The 22,740-nt window shown below is 36.6% G+C and overlaps 1 protein-coding gene across 3 annotated transcripts in view; it reads right to left on the reverse strand.

Annotated features, from left to right (window-relative positions):
• Positions 1 to 4,296: 4,296 nt before the first annotated feature.
• arid3c (AT rich interactive domain 3C (BRIGHT-like)) overlaps positions 4,297 to 22,740 on the reverse strand; it is a 29,277-nt gene continuing 10,833 nt past the window's right edge. For 2 of the 3 annotated variants that reach the window (XM_078789219.1, XM_058070137.2), the window contains exons 3-8: positions 19,654 to 19,726; positions 13,743 to 13,926; positions 13,422 to 13,657; positions 10,645 to 10,920; positions 8,645 to 8,734; positions 4,297 to 8,055 (exon numbers count right to left, since the gene is read on the reverse strand). In XM_078789219.1, the coding sequence (XP_078645345.1) occupies positions 7,883 to 8,055; positions 8,645 to 8,734; positions 10,645 to 10,920; positions 13,422 to 13,657; positions 13,743 to 13,926; positions 19,654 to 19,726 (1,032 nt within the window). In that variant the 3' untranslated portion in view covers positions 4,297 to 7,882. The remainder of the gene's footprint in view (positions 8,056 to 8,644; positions 8,735 to 10,644; positions 10,921 to 13,421; positions 13,658 to 13,742; positions 13,927 to 19,653; positions 19,727 to 22,740) is intronic. The other variant, XM_078789218.1, reaches the window with a different exon arrangement.

The raw sequence follows: 22,740 nt of genomic DNA on the forward strand, positions 1-22,740 counted from the left end.
AGTCAAAACATATTTTAAAGACATACAAAGGCTGTTTTGTTAGGGTTAGCGTCACCCCAATCCTAACCCTAGCTATGTAGTAACATTGTGTACACATGTAGTAGTGTGATGTGCATATAATTGTGTTGCATAATGGTCTGCTTTCATGGATGACTCAGGACATAAAAAATGTGAATTATAACTAATAATCAATTCATGTTGTGTATATGTGGTGCTATTGTATGCACGCAGCAGTGTTGTGTGCATGTTTTGTGTTGCATGAAGCAGGTGAAAGGGGATAAAGATTGGGTCATTAAGGCTGAGTATCTTGTTCTAATTATAGAAGTGTCAAAGATTAGCAGTCATCGATGTTGCTCCACCAATTTGCTGCTAATAGTCTTATCATTGGGACCAATGGGATGCTCGTACTTTATACTGGTGAATAAACAAAAACAAATCAGCAGCAGTCACCCAATAATAGCTTATCTTGTCAAGGAAATCCATGACTCCATACACAGTGTTCATTTTATGCACCGCTGACAAGCACGCTGACAATCAATAACACCACAAGAAAATAAGTCTGCTGTGAAGGTGGATGGTTAGCTGTTTGCAAAAAAAAAAAAAAAAGAGATGGACCAGCCTGGTACACTCTGACACAGCAAGGTTGGAGTGCAATGATGATATATACAGTGGATCCCCGCACATTCAGCATTCATGGCCCCACAAACGTGCAGATTTGTACAAAATTTTTTAAATGTTTTTTTTTTTTTTTTGCAGAAAACACATCTCATTCAGCTTCAGTGGATAATAATTTCAAAATACGACATGCATTTGAAAATGTATTTTTCATATTGTTATGAGTACTTGTGTGCAGAATTTTGAAAAAGAGAAATTTAATTATTACACTTTGCAATCAGGCTATAATAGGAAAATGTAACAAGTTTCCGGATGCACTTTGTGTTCCAAAGTATTACCTCACCATTCACCATCATTATTATCAGTGTTCTATATTAACATATATAATTTCTCTGACAATGTGTAATTTTTAAACCTTTGGCATCTGTTGTTGCCAGGTGCTGTCATCTATATGTACATGTTTACATATAGACGCTAACGTTTCCATGAATAACAACGCTTATCTCTTTCACAGATACAGTAGTCATGAAAACAACAATACACGAAAGCATGTTGGCACCGTCTATAATAAATGAGATAGATGTGTCAATCAAATATTCCCTTCTTTGGTATAATTGGCAAAAATGATCACAAAATCCAGCGATCTGTCACGAAAAACAAGCAAAAAAAACATGGCATTGAATGTGTAAAATGACAAGTAAAATGTACCGCATACATGTAGCACTGTAAGAAAAATGTTCCATGTTTATGTCTTCATGCTTCACTGATAATGTTTGTTCAAGATTTCTTTGTCGAATGCACTATAGTTGTGTGCTGAGATAGCTGTGACTCATTTTCATTATTCCGGTATTTTCTCCTGAACAGAACGCACTAGTATTGTCTACAAATAGTATTAGTTGTAAGTCGTTTTTATGTATGTAAATGTTGAACAGTTTTGGTTCCAGCATTGACCCCTGGGGTATGCCACACAATATTTTTTTAGCTTGCTGACATATATTCTCCTAACTTTACACATTGCTTTCTGTTAGCTACATAGCCTTGAACCCAATCGACACTAACCCTTCGATTGCACAGTTTTCTAATTATTATGTTTTGATGAATTAATTGTATCGAAACCTTTTGTCAAATCCATAAATACTGCAACTGTGCACTTTCTGCAGTCTATTGCATTGGTAATTTATATACTTCACTGATGAGTTTTTTTCGGATTTCGCACTTTGTTCGGCAGCCTTTGAATGCGCTGTAGTTGTGTGCTGAGATGCTAACGTGTGTTTGGCTACATTAGCACGACTGTGCTCAACTGTAAATCCTTCCGCAAAACTTGCAGCGACGTGAACACATGTTAATATACGAATATACGATGCCAAGTACTTACTGAAATTACAACAATGTTAGCCTGACTTTTTTATGAGTCATGGTCCCAGCATTGACCCCTGGGGTATGCCACACAATATATTTAAGTATGCTGATGTATATTGTCCTAACTTCACATATTGCTTTCTGTTAGCTCGTGCTAATGTAGCCAAACACACTTTAGCATCTCAGACACTGAGGCTCGACTTTATAGTTTTGGAAATGACCCACAATTTTCATGTTCAAAGAAATGTTTATTTCTAAATACAAACACAAAACAGTTTTTTTTTCATACATTGAACCCCTGAGCACCACAATCCAGCCTTCCCATAATGCACTGGACTCATTCAAGATGAACAAAAGGGAAAGAAAAGCAACATTGAAAGCTTTGTACATAAAAACTACCAGCAAAGCACTGCTAAAATACACAAATCTACTTTTTCTTTTCCCGATAGCACTGATTAACAACACTTGTTAAAACTCCCTTGACACATTTTGTCATCATTTTCGTACGTTTCAATAAAAAAAAAGCCTGATAATTAATGAGGTCATTCAGGCGAACAGATATACGTTGAAGTATTTACTTGTATTTCTATGATTGTGCTGACACACACTTTACTGTCAACTGTTTACCCGTTTTCATAAAGAGAATACACTAATAATAGACTATTCATGAATAAAGTACAACTACCTTCAATCACTACATTTCCATGCACACAATATTAAGTAGTATTTTCAAAGTAGCATTAATCAAGTGTTTGGTAAAAAGAAATATTGTTATTGCTTATGGATACAAACACATTTATGAGTATAGTAATATTGTGCACATGGAAACATCATGGGTCATTGTCTCAACGGTCCCCAACATACCGTAAACACAAACTATGACTAAGTTGCACTCACGCTACAACATCAGCATCAAAAAACGTCAACACCTTACATATCTCGGCGTGAAAAAGTTACATCAGGGCCAGCAAAGTCCTCTCTGCCGGAGGGAGCATTGAGCTACATTTACAACTTCAATTCTGGTATATGTTGAGTATTTTTTGTAATAGTTGAAATAGAGCTTTCTTCTAGGGTACCATATTTTAAGCAAAACTAACATTTACTGAGCTGGAACCCACATCAGCAATTGATGCTGCATCTTTTAGTTGCTGTCCGCCATCACTGATTGCATGTCGACCACACATGTCAGCATGAGAAAACAGGAAGTGCATCCGGAAAGTGTTCAAAATGTTTGTTTATGTTGTCATTACGGGGCATTGTGTTTAGAATCGTCATGGAATGTAAAAAAAAAAAAAAAAAAAATTGTGACTTTTTTTGTTGTTATTTTTCATTCAGTCTTGCCATAATAAATACAGTAATCACATAATAAATGAAAATGAAGTTGATAATTTTGCTGACCTCCATACATTGGAGATGTGTATGATGTGTATGCACATCTTTTTGCACACATGCACGGGGAGAATATACCATAATAATAATAATAATAATAATAATAATAATAATAATAATAATAATAATAATAATAATAATAATTATTATTATTATTATTATTATTATTATTATTATCATTATTATTTAATACAGTTGAAAAGCCAACATTTAAAAATGTATTCAAACTGTATCAAATAATAATAATTATTATTATTATTATTAATATTATTATTAATAATAATAATCATTATTATGGTGTTATTATTATTGTTATTAATAATAATAATAATATTTATTATTATTAAAAATATTAATATATAGTAATAATAATGTAATATTCCTTTATTATATTATCATTCATTCACATATAGTTTTTTACATGTCACAAATGGCAATTTGACCATTTTTTCCACAGGCAGTCTGTCGAACCTTTGCAGCATTTTTTTAAATGTTGGCTTTTCAACTGTATTAAATAATAATAATAATAATTATTATTATTATTATTATTTAATACAGTTGAAAAGCCAACATTTAAAAATGTATTCAAACTGTATTAAATAATAATAATTATTATTATTAATATTATTAATAATAATTATTATTATGGCGTAATTATTATTAATAATAATAATAATTCTTATTAATAATAATAATAATTATTATTATTAAATTATTTAACACAGTTGAAAAGCCAACATTTAAAAAATGCTGCAAAGGTTCGACAGACAGTACAAATTGCCTGTGAAAAAAATGGTCAAATTGTCATTTGTGACATGTAAAAAACTCTATGTGAATGAATGATAATATAATAAAGGAATATTACATTATTATTACTATATATTATTATTATAATTTCATATCATCATAATATTAATGGTTTATTCAGTCTATTGTCTGCATAAAATGCAGACAATAATATTGTTTGGCTTCCATTTGTAGGACATTAAATATTTCAAAATGCATTTGAAAATGTATTTTTCATATTGTTATGAGTACTTGTATGAATTGTGATGGGAAAAAAAATTAATTATTACACTTTGCAATCAGGCTGTAATCTGAAAATGTAACAAGTTTCCGGATGTACTTTGTGTTCCAAAGTATTACCTCACCATTCACCATCATTATTATCAGTGTTCTATATAAACATATACGATTTCTCTGACAATGTATTTTTAAACCTTTGGCATCTGTTGTTGCCAGGTGCTGTCATCCATATGTACATGTTTACATATAGACGCTAACGTTCCCATGAATAACAACGCTTATCTCCTTCACAGATACAGTAGTCATGAAAACAACGATACAGGAAAGCATGTTGGCACCGTCTATAATAAATGAGGTAGATGTGTCAATCAAATATTCCCTTCTTTGGTATAATTGTCAAAAAATGATAACAAAATCCAGTGATCTGTCACGAAAAACAAGCAAAAAAAAACATGGCATTGAATGTGTATTATAAAAATACATGAGGTATTTCTTGCATGTGCTGTGATTGATCGGTGAGGTATAAGAAACGTGCTTGGCAAATGTTGAAAGTCAATACAAACAATCATGTCCATCTATAAGTATGACTATATGCAGAGTCCATGTCCGTCTTCCAATCTTTGCATAATAAATCATATTCCACTCATTGTTGTTCCTGTATCCACGCTGTAGGCAGACAGTAGAACACCAAAAAAAAACGACAATTCATGCTTTCAAATAATAAAACATATAAATTACAGTACACAATGTCTTTTTTTTTCAAGAAAAATGATGCATAGATGAATTAACATAAAACACAAGACATTCTATGAACATAATTGATGACTTTTACATCCTCTTTGGTTTTGTTTTGAATGTTTCTCATTTCTGTCCTTTTGGAGTCTCCAACAAATATTTGATCATGTCTTATCTTAAACAGTTTGTATGAATTCACACTTTTTAAGCTTTGTGCCATTTGTATAAACAAAACCAAAAGTCTTATGGACATGAAGATTAATCATGATAATGTTATCATTTGAGAATGTAGGTATCTTTCATAATCATTCGCAGACACGTAGAAGTACACAATGTTATATTTACAGTATCAACTTGGAGTATGATGCAGTGTAGCGTTGCGTTGCTAACCACCCTTATAATAATACCAACTATGTTCAAACAAGCACTTCCAGGTTAAAGTTAAAATGTACTACAACCCGATTTTTGTGTATTTTTTAGGGCTGCCAAAATGAACAAGACATCTGCGATGACAGCAGATGGAGGTACTGTCGCGTCCATGCAGTCAACATATTGTCGCTATTTTTAATTTTAAAATTAATCGGAAATAGGGCTGTCAAAAACAATGCGTTAACAACGGTTGCTATTTTTTTTTGTTGCGTGACCATAGCAAGTACGCCACTTCCTCTGAGATGCATTCAGGGACAGTCTGAACATCACAAACACGGCTTTATAATGTGTGTGTAAATAAACAGGAAGTGGTTATTCTTATTATTCACTTCGTGATGTTTAATTCTAATGTGATTAATCATGATTAATTAATTAAAGTAACAATTCATACAAACACATATAATCTTGTCTTAATATAAATATTTCAGCCGGTTAATCAAATTAATCATGATTAATTCATTGGCAAACTGTGATTAATCAGGTTAAACGTATTACCCTAATTAAAAAAAAATACTATAACCAATATGAAGCTCACATGTGAAAGTTGTAGTACATTTTAGCTTCATCCTGAAATCTTGTGAGTAGTACATATAACCATAAAAGTACAAATATTCCAAATATTCATCGGACATGCTGCAGGGCAGGGGTTTGCAAAGTATCAGGCTTGTGCAAAATTCTGAATCGAATTTTTTCAATTCAATTCAACTGTTGAACATATTTCATAGAAATATTATTACGGTGGAACCTCAGTTTTCATCATTTGTTATTTGTTCCAAAAGGTTAGACAAAAACCGATTTTTTTTTTTCCCATGGGAAATAATGTAAATCATATTAATCCATTCCAGACATACAAAAATTAAAAATGCATTTTATAGACAATAAAATAATTACAAAAGGAAGAATTCTCAAATTGCTGACACTCGCAACTTCCTTTGGTCCGATCGTGTTTTTTTTTTTTTTTTTAGCAGCAATAAAAAGATGCATGATTAGTGAGTCAGCAACATCTAGGGTGCTTTGTTTTTGTCCACCCCATTTCACGCAACGATGCAGCTCAGCGCAAAAGGACTAGTTTGTTACATGCAACACTGCACAAAAACCCAGGCAAGATTTTAGCCACGAAAAAGTGAATCATACAAAAACTGGCGGGGTACACCCTGGACTGGTTGCCAGCCAATCACAGGGCACATATAGACAAACAACCATTCACACTCACATTCATACCTATGGACAATTTGGAGTGGCTAATTAACCTAGCATGTTTTTGGAATGTGGGAGGAAACCGGAGTACCCGGAGAAAACCCACGCATGCACGGGGAGAACATGCAAACGCCACACAGAGATGGCCGAGGGTGGAATTGAACCCTGGTCCCCTAGCTGTGAGGTCTGTGCGCTAACCACTAGACCGCCGTGCCGCCCTCTTTTATTTCGATGTGGGTTAATTTCGTTTTCATGTCATTCCAATTCTTCAAAATAATTTCATTGAAGTTCCAAATTCGGAATTTTGCACAAGCCTACACATTTTTTTTTTTTTTAACCCGCAGTCCCCTCAATTTTTTTTTTTGTTGAGAATCAAGTCTTAATTTTATCATAAAAAGTATAAATGTTGACTGTTCCCACAAATGCCAATTATAGTGCTTTAAAGTTCTTTAAAGATATTATAAAGATATTAAAGTGATTATCATATTTTCATGTACTTTGGATTGCTTTCAGCAATTTTCATAACCTATGAAAGTACCCCCCCCCTCACTGGAAGAATTTTGTGATGACAGATGAGATGTCTTCTTTTCAAGTGTTTTTCATTCGCTGGAGTAGATGTTTCGTTTTTTGTTGTGTCTTTGGTCGCCTTAAAGCCTCAAACGCATCATTGTTGGCGTTGAGGTTTGGACTTGGGTGGCATTTCTTCGGTCGGGTGAAGGTTTGGGTGGCGTGTCTTTGGTTGGGTTGAGGCTTGGTCTGGGTTGGGAAGGGTTTTGATTGGCGTTTCTTTGGTTAAAGTTGTGGTTTGGTTGCATTTGGTTTTTTTTTGGGGTTGAGGCTTGGTTTTGATTGGCATTTCTTGGGTCGGGTTAAGGTTTTGGCGGCGTTTCGTTGGTTGGGTTGAGGGTTTTGGCTGCGTTATTTCTGTGGGGAGGTTGAGTTTTGTGTGGCTTCTCTTTGGTTAAATTGAAGATCGGGTGATGTTTCCTGGTGTTTCTATGGTTCGGTAGAGATTGAGATCCATGAAGTCATGACTGTTCTACAAGCAGGACCTAAGTAGACATGAAAGGATGAAGCCACCGAAAGGAACTTTTTTTTTTTTTTTTTTTTTGTCGAGAAGACCATCTTCTTCTCAGGGTGAGGACACAGAGTTCCTGTGCGTATGGACAGAAGAAGAAGAAGAAGATGAAGAGGAGGAGGAGCATGATGGATGGAAGTGCATGGGACTGGTTTTCCCCTGAGAGGGACAGTTGCTGTGTTTGCCTCGCTGTCCTGCTGTCATTCCTTGGCCGGCAAAAAGGACGCCTGCGGAGCAAACATCACATTAAAACGGATTCTCGTCATGATGCCCTGAACATGTTCTCCTCTCTCTGTTGGGCCTACAGACTCCAGTTTCAAACCATCCGTGAGTGGCGTCAGCCAAGTTATTCTTAAAGCAAAACGTCCCCTGCTTTAAAGGAAGAGTCCCTGCTTTAATGGAAACAGTCCTTAAAGAAAAGAATCGGCTACGGTGGCCTGCTGACACGGATCAATTCCACACTGTAGATGCTGGCTTTCTAAGATGTTTCAGATATGAAGTGACAGCTATCAGGCTTACACTCTGACATGAAGTGTTTTGTGTAAGCACAGAGGCAGTAATTACCCCAACACACACACACACACATGTAGATGCTCGGTCCTGCGGGCACATAAGACAATAAGCCCCATCGACCTTGAATCCACAGGACCAGTTTTGAGATATTTAACTTTTTTAACTCTATTGGACTGCCACTTGATTACGATGGATTTGATAGCAAAGACATCAAATTGCGCAGAGGACTAAGCAGCGGGGCGCTGCTATAACTTATTGAATTTCCTTCCTGCAATTACATCAGCAAACGGAGCCTCTATTTACCTGTGTAGACAACTCCATTTATTTCTATTGACATGTTGATGCTGCTAATGCCACTGGTAGACAGGTTCAATGCAGTCTCTTGTCTATCATCTGTCAAGACAGGAGGCAGAGGAAAACTCAATATGAGCATTTAGAAAAGGGAACACGAGGAGCCGGAGGACTATTGGGCATGGCTCCTAGAGTGACAGGTGAAGAGAGCTTTATTAATGACTTCTGGACACAAAAGCGCGGTCCTAAGACGGTACGGACATTTGTACACGCCATATCGCCATGGGTTGAGGACCTTCTTCAATACACGTGTATTCGTATTATACAAGCTTTGTGATGTACAGTATGCAGTATATGCTCCAAATAGTCAGCAGCGATGTGACGCAATGCTCTAGTTCAAGGGTCTCAAACACGCAGCCCACGGGCCATATGTGGCACGCAGGATGCTAGTTTGAGGCCCCCGCCTTGATATGAAAGTTTAATGTTAGTGCGGCCCGCGTAAGTTTGATATGGATGCTGTATGGTATCATGTAACCAGAAAAAATTATTACGTTTGATTAATGTTCATGTTAAAGGTTAAATAACTGTTAATAGTTATCCTCCCTATCCGTGTGGAAGTGGTAAGTTTTTGGCTATTTAAGTTGAAAGGAAATAACTCGAAGGCTACCGTTTAGGTCGCTAGCTCTCTAGTTTGCGAGTTAGCATGTGTCTCAAGACCCTGCAGTTGCGCAATATGTTGTAAATAAAAAGAGTATAAATGTGACTATAGTCGTGTTTTGTCATGTCTACAGGGCTCTAATAATGCTTTGTTCATTTTAATCTGAAAAAAATCATTTGTCTACCCACCAACTATATGTGGTTTCTTAAGTTTTTATTATTTGCCGTTTTATTATTATTATTATATTTATGTATTTATTACTGATTGATTTTCTTTATTCTTGATTTGTTTATTTATTTTTCTTTTTTTTTTTTAAGATATTTGAGAACAGTGGAATGAGCTTTTCTTGTAGAAAATTGGAACCAAAGCGAAGTTTTTAATTTTTTTTGTTTTTAATAAATGTGTTGTTTTTTTTTTTTGGATGCGGCCCAGTCTCATCCAGACCCGAGCTCCAGTGGCCCCCAAGTAAATTGAGTTTGAGTCCCCTGCTCAAACTCGACAAGTGAATTTCCGCAATTAGGATTCTTTAAATATAAATAAAATATTTTCATGGTTAGAGCATAGAAAACCTGTTTACAACCCAGCCTTCTACGTACAGTTTTTAACATAATTAGAGCCCTCTAGACATTAAATAACACCCCTATAGTCACATTTACACTTATTTACACCGATATAGTAAACATAACATAACATAACTTAACATTTTCACGGGAAGCACAAAATCCAAATAAATACAGCTGTAATAGGTGCAGATTCCGGAAGATCTAGAAAGCTTTTTGTGCTGGTTATTGTGTGAATTTGCTCTATAGGAGTCCACAACTCAATACAAGTGGCCCAAAAATGAGCATAATAGTTCCCCTTTAAGATATACTGTATAATAAGACTTGTGTGTATTAAGGTGCTACTTAGCATTAGTTATGGATGTAACAGGTCTGGTGCTTGTGTTTCTCACCGAACACGACAGTAACATTACTGATGCCTTGCGACCAGTGTAGAATACTCCATGGCATGACAATGTCTTTGAATGTGACACGAGGGATTACTGTATAAAAGATGTGTTTGCGTGTGAGGTCTGTATGGTCGTGTATCTTCATAAGTACAATACTTCTACCATGACTAATACTGCGTGCAGCCATGCACACAGAAAAGTCTGCAGATAGAAGTCATCTTCCTCCGTTAGCCTCCATCATTAAGTCCCATGTGACTTATGACTTGTCAGATCCCATCATCGGCACAGCCAGGTCAGCATTTATACTTAAGGTGTACTACATACGTCATGTCATTTTAAGAGTACTAAAAGTCTTGTATAAACAACATACAGAAGAAACAGTGAGTGGAAATGGGAGAATCTGACCTCTGTTGTTGAGTTTGATGCTGAGAGGCAGTTGCGTTGCCATGGCCAGCAGGTTCTGTTGCAACGCGTGCTGCATCATCCTCTTCTGCTCCTCCGCGACAGTCATCATCTTTTTCTCCGGAGGTTCATTGCTTTCCAGCTTGTCCCGGAGCTGCTCCAGAGCAGCGGCCTGGACCACGGCTGCAGCTTGAGCAGCCACAGATGGAGCGCGGTGGCCGCTGGGAGACACGGGGAGGACCATTCGGCTTGGCATGCAGCTGGCAACCATGGCATCCTCTGGAAACAATGATTGGAATAACATGTACTCAACAGCCGCATTTAAACTACAAATGCATGGTCATACATAGAAGACTACAATTGTTATTATATTGTACTTTCAGGTTCACAATGCGTGCTGGCTACCATTTCTTCTTTTGCATTTCCGACCACAATTTCACAGAAGTTAAAGGTAAGTCACCGTTGATGCACTATACTGCTTATAGCGATATCATAGTATCCAAAATATCCCTTTAATCCTTACTAGGGTGGCAGAAGCATGCTGGAGATGATCCAGCTGTTGTCTTTGAGGATCATAACACCCTGAAATATCTGGTGTGTGTTTGGACATTTGACATCGGGCTCATGTGACCATTTGCTGCAAGATGTTTCCTTCCTTTGAGGGCAATGGGAGGAGCAACCTGAGAGCAATCTTGTGGGAGGTCCGACTCTAATCCAAATGTACATTTTTCCCATAAGAAATAATGTGATTCCAATGACTCTTAAGGGGGGGGGGTACTTTCAATGTTGAATACTCTTGAATACGTTTGCATGCTTTACGACTCCTTGTTTTGATGCATTTTCTTCTGTTTCATTTTCAAGTAGTTTCTCAATAGTACTTCAATTCGGGGAGTGCATGGCAGAAAATAATTACCACCGCCTTGGATTGATACGCTTCTATGCTAGGACTACGTTATGGTATGCCATAGCATTTCAGTATGTGGAATCAAACTATGGAATGGATTGAGTAAGGAAATCAAACAATGCACAACGATGAGCCAATTCAAGAAACAATACAAGCAGTTGATGTTTGCTAAATACAAGGATGAAGAGTCTTGAACCAGTCATGATGTGCTATATATATCACTATATTGGCACTTACTAATGGTGATTAATCATGGTTAATTAATTAAAGTAATAATTCATACAAACACATATAATCTTATCTTAATATAAATATTTCAGGCGTGGTTGCAAATAGTGGTTAATCATGATTAATTCATAGGAAAACTGATTAATCAAACGTTAAACGTATTACTCAATTGACAGCCCTCATTTTAAAATGTACTACAACCAATATGAAGCTCACATGTGAAAGTTGTAGTACATTTTAGCTTCATCCTGAAATCTTGTGAGTAGTACATATAACCATAAAAGTACAAATATTCCAAAAAAATTACATGATGTGCTATACATATCACTATATTGGCACTTACTAATGGTGATTAATCATGATTAATTAATTAAAGTAATAATTCATACAAACACATATAATCTTGTCTTAATATAAATATTTCAGGTGCGGTTGAAAATAGTGGTTAATCATGATTAATTCATTGGAAAACTGTGATTAATCAAACGTTAAACGCATTACTCAATTGACAGCCCTCATTTTAAAATGTACTACAACCAATATGAAGCTCACATGTGAAAGTTGTAGTACATTTTAGCTTCATCCTGAAATTTTGTGAGTAGTACATATAACCATAAAAGTACAAATATTCCAAAATATTCCATGATGTGCTATATATATCACTATATTGACACTTACTAATGGTGATTAATCATGATTAATTAATTAAAGTAATAATTCATACAAACACATATAATCTTGTCTTAATATAAATATTTCAGGTGCGGTTGAAAATAGTGGTTAATCATGATTAATTCATTGGAAAACTGTGATTAATCAAACGTTAAACGTATTACTCAATTGACAGCCCTCATTTTAAAATGTACTACAACCAATATGAAGCTCACATGTGAAAGTTGTAGTACATTTTAGCTTCTTCCTGAAATCTTGTGAGTAGTACATATAACCATAAAAGTACAAATATTCCAAAATATTCCATGATGTGCTATATATATCACTATATTGACATTTACTATGGTACCCATTATGGCATTGGATGCTCATATCACTTCATACTTAAAAAAAAAAACTATATTAGGAAAGCAGGAAGTGAACAAATGTAACAGTTACTGATTATAAAAGTACCAGATGGAGGGGTAGGATTTAATAAGCTTTGCTTCTTCCTACTCCTTTCGGACATGTGGAACTGGGAACTGATTATGGGATGCACTCAATTGGAATCTGATGCATGTTTAAATGAAATAAAACCATTACCATTACCATTACCATTACCATTACCATTACCATTACCATTACCATCATTACCATTACCATTACCATTACCATTACCATTACCATTACCATTACCATTACCATTACCATTACCACCATTACAATTACCATTACCATTACCACCATTACAATTACCATACTGATATACTGATACTTGGACAGTTTAGTGCAATATCTACTTCATTCCCTCATCAACTTGTTCATTAGATCCTGCTTGGCTTTCTTCAGAGACTATCTTCAGGGACTTCCAGTGACTTTTTGAGGGAAATTCAGTGAGCAATCGGACTCCAATGGAGTGATCCATGAAATGTATAAGGACGCCACATGTATGTAGCGTCTGGACTGACCGAATATATCAAAATAAAGACGTTCCTACCTTTTTTGATCATCTGAGCGATATGAGCAGTGTTGTGAGTGGCAATCGGTAGGTGGGAAAGCTGCATCTTTGGCGATGACAGAAGGTTCGGGGTGCCCACGGGAGAATAGTTGAAGATAGACCCGTAGCTCTGCCGGCGGCCTTCCCGCCGATTGCTGTCGATAGCTGCCTGAAGCTCACCAGGGGAGCTCAGTCCCCGCTTTTCACATTCATACGGATAGAGGTACTTCATGTATCTGGCGACGACAACACAAATACTTTATCCCAATCGTTTCATTTCTTGTTATTCCATTTGGGGCCGCCCTATTGGCTTGTACTCACTGCGTTCGAAGAGTGAACGCTGCACTGGTGATGGAGGTAGGAAGGTTAAGGCCTTTGGTGATCTCACGCCATATTTTCTTATTGATGACTTCCACTAAGCCACCTTTTTCGGTGACGAGCTTGTAGAGCATGTAGAGATCCAACACCTGCTTGGCCATGATAGGAATCCGATTCACTGGAGTCCCTGCAGAAAGCCAACACAATATCCACAATCAATTCCATTAACTTTGGTTCCTTCCATCAATAGGCGTCTGCACCTTCTTATAAGACCAATTTATCTTCAGCCAGTCAAACGTCTGACAGCTTCCTTAGCCGCACACAAAAAAAAGTTTCTCCATTCTTACATGCGCATTGATTGCACGTGGCTTCATTCGATATAAATGTCATCATTCTGTCACCGCTTTTAACAAAGTCTCAACCCAAATGTTAACTTTGAAAAATATGTAACAATCAATGCAAGGAAATTACCCCCCGTCCTAATCTAAAAAAGACTCAGACTCTACCAAGCACCTGAAAAAGGGGAAATCCATCAATAAGTCTTCATTTGCTGCAAAACATTGTAAATATAATCATTTGAAATTGGGGAGTAATTTGCCACTTAATGACAGCCAGCCCTGACCCTTATTAGCAAAATAAAGAGGCCGCGGTAATAATTTGTATTTGCAATTTAATGTCAGGCAATAAAGAGAGAATGCCCACTCATTGTGAAGATTCCACAGTGCTTGACCCTGAGATAATTAACCTGCATTTTGCTGATAGAGTTCCATTGTGCCCATTGGATTTACCATAATAGGGATCAATAGCTGCAGAAATATAGTGCAAACAACAGCAGCCGAGGGGGAGGAGAGCTTGAAGTATCGTCTGAGGTGGTAAAAGCGCATCAATTAAAGTCAGTAATTACGGCTTCATTTTGTGGGGCTGGCATGTGAATGGATGAGACACTATTAAAACCCAAGATTGATGCTCCCTTCTCCTCCAAAGACAATATCAGCAATACCGGCCAGGCCTGAAACCGGCACAAAGTGCCAAAGAGGCTTCATTTAGACTCCAAAATTGCATCGGCGGGTAATGAATGAGCTTTCACAGGTAAGTTGGCCACCAAATCCACTTACGGAAAAGTTTGGACCAAATTCATTCTTTGGACTGTTTTGGAGGACGACCTCTCACCCGCAGTTGAAATACAGTAGCTGCCTGATATATTTTAGAATTATTGATATGCACATAAAAATATTGTTAACATCTGGATGTTGACGTTGTTCACTCCAGGACGGCACCATGCAAGATTATGCCCTAAGTATTCTTATTAAACACACTTCAAGTGTAAAAGTACACAACTATTGTGCACTCAGGGACCACCGAACAAAGTATGAAATATGTAAACATTGTGCCTCTTCTTACAGTGATGTACATTTAACCTGTATCATCACATACAGTAATCTTGTGTTTATCGATGTTGTTATTATTTATTATTCATTCATTCATTTTCTACCGCTTTTTCCTCACGAGGGTCGCGGGGGTGCTGGAGCCTATCCCAGCTGTCTTTGGGCAAGACGCGGGGTACAACAAATATATATATAACCCAAATGTCCAATAAAATATGACTTTTATGCAGAAATCTGTCATAGAATATTTATTTGCCATTCCTGTTTGTCTCACAGACTCACACAAACAAACCCCCACTCTGCTTTGCAATTGCATCAATACCACAAAATTTCCCATTCAAAGTATCACAGTGTATTTCTAATACTGCACAAATTTGTCATATAAAACTTGCTTCTTCACTTCCTCTTTGTCTCACAGACTCTTGACTTTTGCAAACAAACCCCCCAACCATCCAATAAAATGTGACTCACACGCCTTTGTAAACAAACCCCCACTCTGCTTTGTATCAAAGCTCTGGACTGCGCCACAGCAGTTAAGTATAAGATTGGATTATGCTAAAAAAGCGCACAACCTGTGGAATTATTTCAATATATATAAATATAACAATATATATATATATATATATATATATATATATATATATATATATATATATATATAACAATATATATAATATATATAACAAATATATAAATATAAAACATAAAATGCAAAGGAAAAAAAACCCAAATGTCCAATAAATTATGACTTTTACGCAGAAATCTGTCATCGAATATTTGTTTGCCATTCCTGTTTGTCTCACAGCCTCACACAAACAAACCCCCACTCTGCTTTGCCATTGCATCAATACCACAAAATTTCCCATTCAAAGTATCACAGTGTATTTCTAATACTGCACAAATTTGTCATATAAAACTCACACTCCTTTGTAAACAAACCCCCACTCTGCTTTGTATCAAAGCTCTGGACTGCGCCAAAACAGTTAAGTATAAGATTGGATTATGCTAAAAAAGCGCACACCCTGTGGAATTATTTCAATATATATAAATATAACAATATATATATATATATATATATATATATAACAATATATATAATATATATAACAAATATATAAGTATAAAACATAAAATGCAAAGGAAAAAAAACCCAAATGTCCAATAAAATATGACTTTTACGCAGAAATCTGTCATAGAATATTTGTTTGCCATTCCTGTTTGTCTCACAGACTCACACAAACAAACCCCCACTCTGCTTTGCCATTGCATCCATACCACAAAATTTCCCATTCAAAGTATCACAGTGTATTTCGAATACAAATATCCATAAATATCTTAACCCCCCAAATATGTAGTGTGGTGACTGACATGATGCACCCAAGCAATCATGACCTTTGATCAGCCAGGAAAAGGTCATATTATTATTATTAGAGTTCCTCCATGTAGACCCGAGGTCCCATGTCCGTATCATTCCTGGTATTTTACTCTTTTTCTCCGTTCTTGGCTATTGTTTGCTGCACGTTGATTTTCTTTCTGATGATATTTTCCTAGATTTGCGTCCCTGCAGTATCTATTGTAAAGGTAATTTTGTCCACTGTGGTTCCTGTGATTCATGAATGAGTTGCAAATACAATAAGCCTGCAAACAAGGGCCGAAGCAATAAATAAAAGTCTTTCACCTTTGTCTGGGACAAGAAAAGCTTCTTTAAGCAAGATGTATGTGCTTTCAATAATCAGCGTGATACATTTGTCTCCCTGATTTTGTGGAGCAGATATCAGGAATACAAGAGTGAAGATGGAGGTCTTTTGTCAGCACAAATGATCTCATCAGCTCATACATCACCCGTGACAACACGTCAAGACAACACGCATCCTCTTCACTTCATCCGATGCACTTCCAGATGTGCAACTTCATCATCATATTGATGATATTTCTTCATATACTTCATAAAGAGATGGGTAAAACATGAACTTCAGTATCTACAGTGGTATGTCCCGTCTTGATTTATTTCTTTTTTTGCATGCTCGTCACACTTAAATGTTTCAAAACATTAAACTAATCTCTAAAATATTATAAAAATATAACTAATATTAGTCAATAACAACACAACTAAACACAAAATGCAGTGCTGGAGCCAATCACAGGGCTTATTTTACCCAATAGAGTAGACATAATAATAGAAAATAAGACATACCATATTTATTTTTACGCATGTGAACATTTACACCAGAGCTGCTGTCACAGCTCGCACCGGTCACTCGCACTGTCCACACTAGTCCACACTACTAACACTCAGCTAAACACAGTCAAGTCTCGCTCGCCGATGTCACACACATCACTTCACAGGCTCCGCTCGGCGCACACAACACACACACAACACACACACAACAAGTCACAGACACTTCGTAGAGCCACTTGATCTGCCATAGTAAGGTAATGAATGTAAATTTAAAAAATAATTTGATCAATTAATTATATATCATAATGAATTAACTATTTTCTAGATTAATCCATTATTTTGTAATTTATTATTTTTGTAATTGTTTATTTTATAATCTATTAATCTAAAAAATAGTGTTTGATGCATCGATTAATGGAACGATTAACTATTTTCTAGATTAATCGATTATTTTGTAATCTATTATTCTATAATCTATTAATCTAAAAAGTCTGTGATGCATCGATTAATCGAACGATTAACTATTTTCTAGATTAATAGATTATTTTGTAATCGATTATTTTTGTAATTTATTATTTTATAATCTATTAATCTAAAAATAGTCTTTGATGCATTGATTAATCTAATGATTAACTATTTTCTAGATTAATCAGTTATTGTGTCATAGATTATTTTGTAATTGATTATTATTGTAATTAATTAATCTAGAAAATATTCTTTGATGCATCGATTAATCTAATGATTAATTTTTTAATCTATTATTGATTATCAATTATCTCCCCATAATTTGGGTCAAGTGGTTACTGGAATTTTGTGTACATGATTGTAGAGTTAACCATGACAAGGACCCTTTCATATCAGTGTTTTCCAGTGGCAGTGACAGGTGGATACAACAATATTCCGTGTGGGACACGAATGATACAGCTGTGATGTCAAGAAACATTGATCGTGCTCCCTGGAGCGGATCCCACTTGTCAGAGGTGAGCGTTCACACTGACAATGTCTTCTTACACTTGTCCAAAATCAATCCCTAATTGAACACTTCAACACCAATCCATGGAGTATTAAACCCAAGTCCACCCCTGGCACTCATGACTTCATCAACGTATCACTCTTTAGCGTCCTTCACACGCACTCCGTCCCATTTTGGCATGAAGATAAAGCAAGTTTTTAATGTGAAATATGTCCGTATGGGCTGCACGGTGGCCCAAATGTGGCCCGCAGGACACTAGTTTGAGGCCCCCGCCTTGATATGAAAGTTTAATGTTAGTGCGGCCCGCGCAAGTTTGATATGGATGCTGTATGGTATCATGTACCCAGAAAAAATTATTACGTTTGATTCATGTTCATGTTAAAGGTTAAATAACTGTTAATAGTTATCCTCCCTATCCGTGTGGAAGTGGTAAGTTTTTGGCTATTTAAATTGAAAGGAAATAACTTGAAGGCTACCGTTTAGGTCGCTAGCTCTCTAGTTTGCGAGTTAGCATGTGTCTCAAGACCCTGCAGTTGCGCAATATGTTGTAAATAAAAAGAGTATAAATGTGACTATAGTCGTGTTTTGTCATGTCTACAGGGCTCTAATAATGCTTTGTTCATTTTAATCTGAAAAAATCATTTGTCTACCCAGCAACTATATGTGCTTTCTTAAGTTTTTATTATTATTATTATAGTTATTTATTACTGATTGATTGATTTTCTTTGTTTTTGATTTGATTTGTTGATTTATTTTTCATCTTATTTTGTGTAGAAAAATAAAAATTAAGATATTTGAGAACAGTAGAATGTTTTATCAGAGCTTTTCTTGTAGAAAATCGGAACCAAAGCACTGAAAAAGTTTGTATATTTTTCTGTTTTTAATAAATGCGTTGGGTTTTTTTTTGGAAAACCTGATGCGGCCCAGCCTTGCCCAGACCCTAGCTCCAGTGGCCCCCAGGTAAGTTGAGTTTGAGACCCCTGCTCTACGTCATATCATGTACTTGGTAGGCAAGTTAGAAATAAACAAACCATCACCGTTACATGAACATTACATGTTTTTGGAGTGCATTGTCCTGGAAAGGTACCAGTGAAGGACATCTCATTAATTCTGATGCATCTGCAGAGCAGTGAAAGATTTGTGGGCCAACAAGGAATTTAAAAAAACAATAAGCTCCTAGTGTCCATGATCCAACTGGAAAGCTGGTAAACTTCCAGGTTTTATGCTAAACGTGGATCTACTGTATTTCCCCAATAAACAGAGAAGCTGGACTTCTGGAAGCAACCATTCGTAGTAAAGAAGCAAAATGGGGCGCTAAGGATTTAACCGTACTTGGATAATTCATGAAAGAATGATGATTGTGTAAAGCAGACTTACCTCGTTTCTGCATGAAACTGAAAAGATCATCAAGAAATTCTTTGCGCTTTTCGTCATCATCCAGTTCGTATAACTGGAACAAAAAAAAGAAGACATGGATTTTAACCAATTGTAACCACAACAAGCCAGAAGAAGACTTCAAATGAGTTCATATGTAATCCCTCTGTTATTGGTTCCAGACGCAACCGTGATAAAAGTCAATTTCAGCGCAGTAGGATTTCTTATTTATGGATTGAATTATTTTAGTCATGTCTTTGAATGCGTCTTTTGAATGCCTTATATTTCTATTAGCCATTTTTAGGTTTAAAAATATTTACTTTGGCAAAAGATATATCAAATCTGCTTAAATATGCGTACTTTTTACTGATACTGCTTTATTAGTACTTTATACTTTAATGTACTGTGTGTTCTGCAGTTTAATATATATGGGGAGGACAGCTGCCTTTTGCATCCACTTTTAAATTCAAGCTTTTGTTCATTGAAAATATGTGCCTTAATACCTGAAACTTTTTTTTTTTAGGTTGCAATGGTGCACCAAGCTTCCATTTTGGGTTTTTTTTTCATGTACATCGACTTTTAGTCAGAATTGTAAGCCCCAATCTTGAACAGGGCTGCTCAAACGTTTTTGACTGATGGACCAGAATGGGTGCTAAAATTTGACTGTGCTGGAAAAATGTCTGATAAAATTTGACTTTTCTGCAGAAATTTGCAGGGCTCGACAATAACGATGTACCCATGGCCCGGGGCAAGTTAAAAATAAAATTGGGGGCAGATCCAATACCAAGTGCTGATTTTTTGCACAAGCTACAAAATCTAGCGCTTCCATTTCTCTGTGGATTTTTCTCACCTTTGCTTCACAAATTATTGTTTGACAATTGAGCATTTTTTTCTGGATTAAAAACACTTTACTAGTACACAAATGTGTCTATTCAATAATGTTTCATTGTGGTGCACAACTTCTAAATATCACTGCTTACTACGACTACCATGTGTAAGGTAGTATGGTAGTATATTTCAGACATTCCTCCAAATACAATGCATCAGTGCTATTATCTGATGAATTATCAGCATATATTGATATATGATATCATTATGGCGGTCTTTTCATTTTACATGGGGCAAGTTGGGGCAAGTAGTTCTCACCTTGAGGATCCCCTATGGGCAAGTCATTTTTGTTTATAATGTAGAGCCCTGATTTGTCATATATATATATATATATATATATATATATATATATATATATGTTGCATGTATTCTAACACCGACCAGTCCAGGGTGCACTCTTACGCCTCTTACCCAAAGTCAGCTGGGATAGACCCCAGCAATACCTCCGCGACCCTAATGAGCATAAGCGACATAGAAAATGGATGGATGTATTCTAACACAACTGCAGGGGGCGCCACAAAGGGTATGTTTTTTTGTTGTTGGTACACTCTTAAAAATGTTGGGTTATTTTTTTGGACCCAACCGCTGGGTTGAGCCTGTTGGGTCATTTAATTGGGTCATTTTTATCGAATTGGGTATTCTGAGAACCCAATTCGCTGGGTTATCTGTTAGCTGTCCCCCTCACCCGTTCTTAAAATGTTATTTTTTTGTACATAATTTCTTCATATGTGAAAGAAATGTTTTGAGTTGTTATATTTTTATGTTCTGGAAATGTTGAATTTTAATAAATATGTTATTGTTACATTGGTGTCATTATTGTAATATATTATTACGACATTTCGTTGGCAATTTCACTACTGTGTTTTTGTGCAATGACAATAAAGGGAGTCTATGTCTTATTAATAGTATTAGCATACAAAAACAATATATATATATATATATATATGGTATACTGGTATATTGAAATAACCCAGCCGTGTAGTAAATATGAAGCCAGCGTTGGGTCATATGAACAACCCAATTGTTGGGTTAAGAGAACCAACCCAATTGTTGGGTTAAAATAACCCAACGCGAAGTTGGTCCAATATTTAACCAGCATTTTTAAGAGTGTATCTTTTAGTTTCCCATATCGGCATGTCCATTATTGCCCTGTCCTATTCACGGGGCATCAGACATCAGTCAGACGGGTTCCAGGTACGGCCGATGGAAATAGGTAGACTTTCAGTTAACAGGATAATCAATACAAGGAAACAGAGGGATGACCTTTGGAATGAGTGGGGCCCTGTGGATGAGGCCCCTGATATAATAACGGATCATTTGGAAGCATACCGTCTGCCACCAGTGCAAGTCAGCACTCGGCAGGAAACGGTGGCGGTGGGGGGGGGGGGGGGGGGGGGGTTGGTTAAGACGAGGCTTCCTGAAGTGGTGAATGGTGTGAATGGATGTGTTTGTGTTGACCGAGTCGTGGGTGGTCCGTAGATGAGGCGGTACTGAAAGGAACAGCGAGCAAACATGTGGACTGTACAAATGGACCGTGGATGACAATAACAATGATCAATGGCCGCATCCGTGCACAGACATACGGTACACGTGCACGTGGAAGCATGCACGCAAACACACGCGGGCGCATCACAGGATATTGTCAAGTAAATGTCCTTTGTGGGCTGCACGGCGGACGAGTGGTTAGCGTGCAGACCTCACAGCTAGGAGACCCTCCATCATCTCTGTGTGGAGTTTGCATGTTCGCCCCGTGCATACGTGGGTCTTCCTTTAAGGTGTCACGGTAGAGCAAAAATACATTGAATGATGACATAAAATAATATTTGTGGGCTGCATGGTGGTCGAGTGGTTAGCGTGCAGACCTCACAGCTAAAAGACCCGAGTTCAATCCCCCCCTGACGTGTGTCCCATTACATCTGGCATAAAAGTAACACTGAATTTCACAAAAACAACATCATACCAACAGTAAAATATGGTGGAGGTAGTGTGATGGTTTGGGCTGTTTTGCTGCTTCAGGGCCTGGAAGACATGCTGTGAGGAAATCGAACCATGAATTCTGCTTCACTGCTTCACTAGGGGCGGCACGGCGATCGAGTAGTTAGCGCGCAGACCTCACAGCTAGGAGACCTGAGTTCAATCCCACCCTGACGTGTGTCCCATTACATCTGGCATAAAAGTAAAACTGAATTTCAGAAAAAGAAC

Source organism: Doryrhamphus excisus, linkage group LG3 (genome assembly GCF_037039965.1).
Source record: "Doryrhamphus excisus strain RoL-2023G ecotype Guam linkage group LG3, RoL_Dexc_Guam_v1.1, whole genome shotgun sequence".
Lineage (NCBI taxonomy): Eukaryota > Metazoa > Chordata > Actinopteri > Syngnathiformes > Syngnathidae > Doryrhamphus > Doryrhamphus excisus.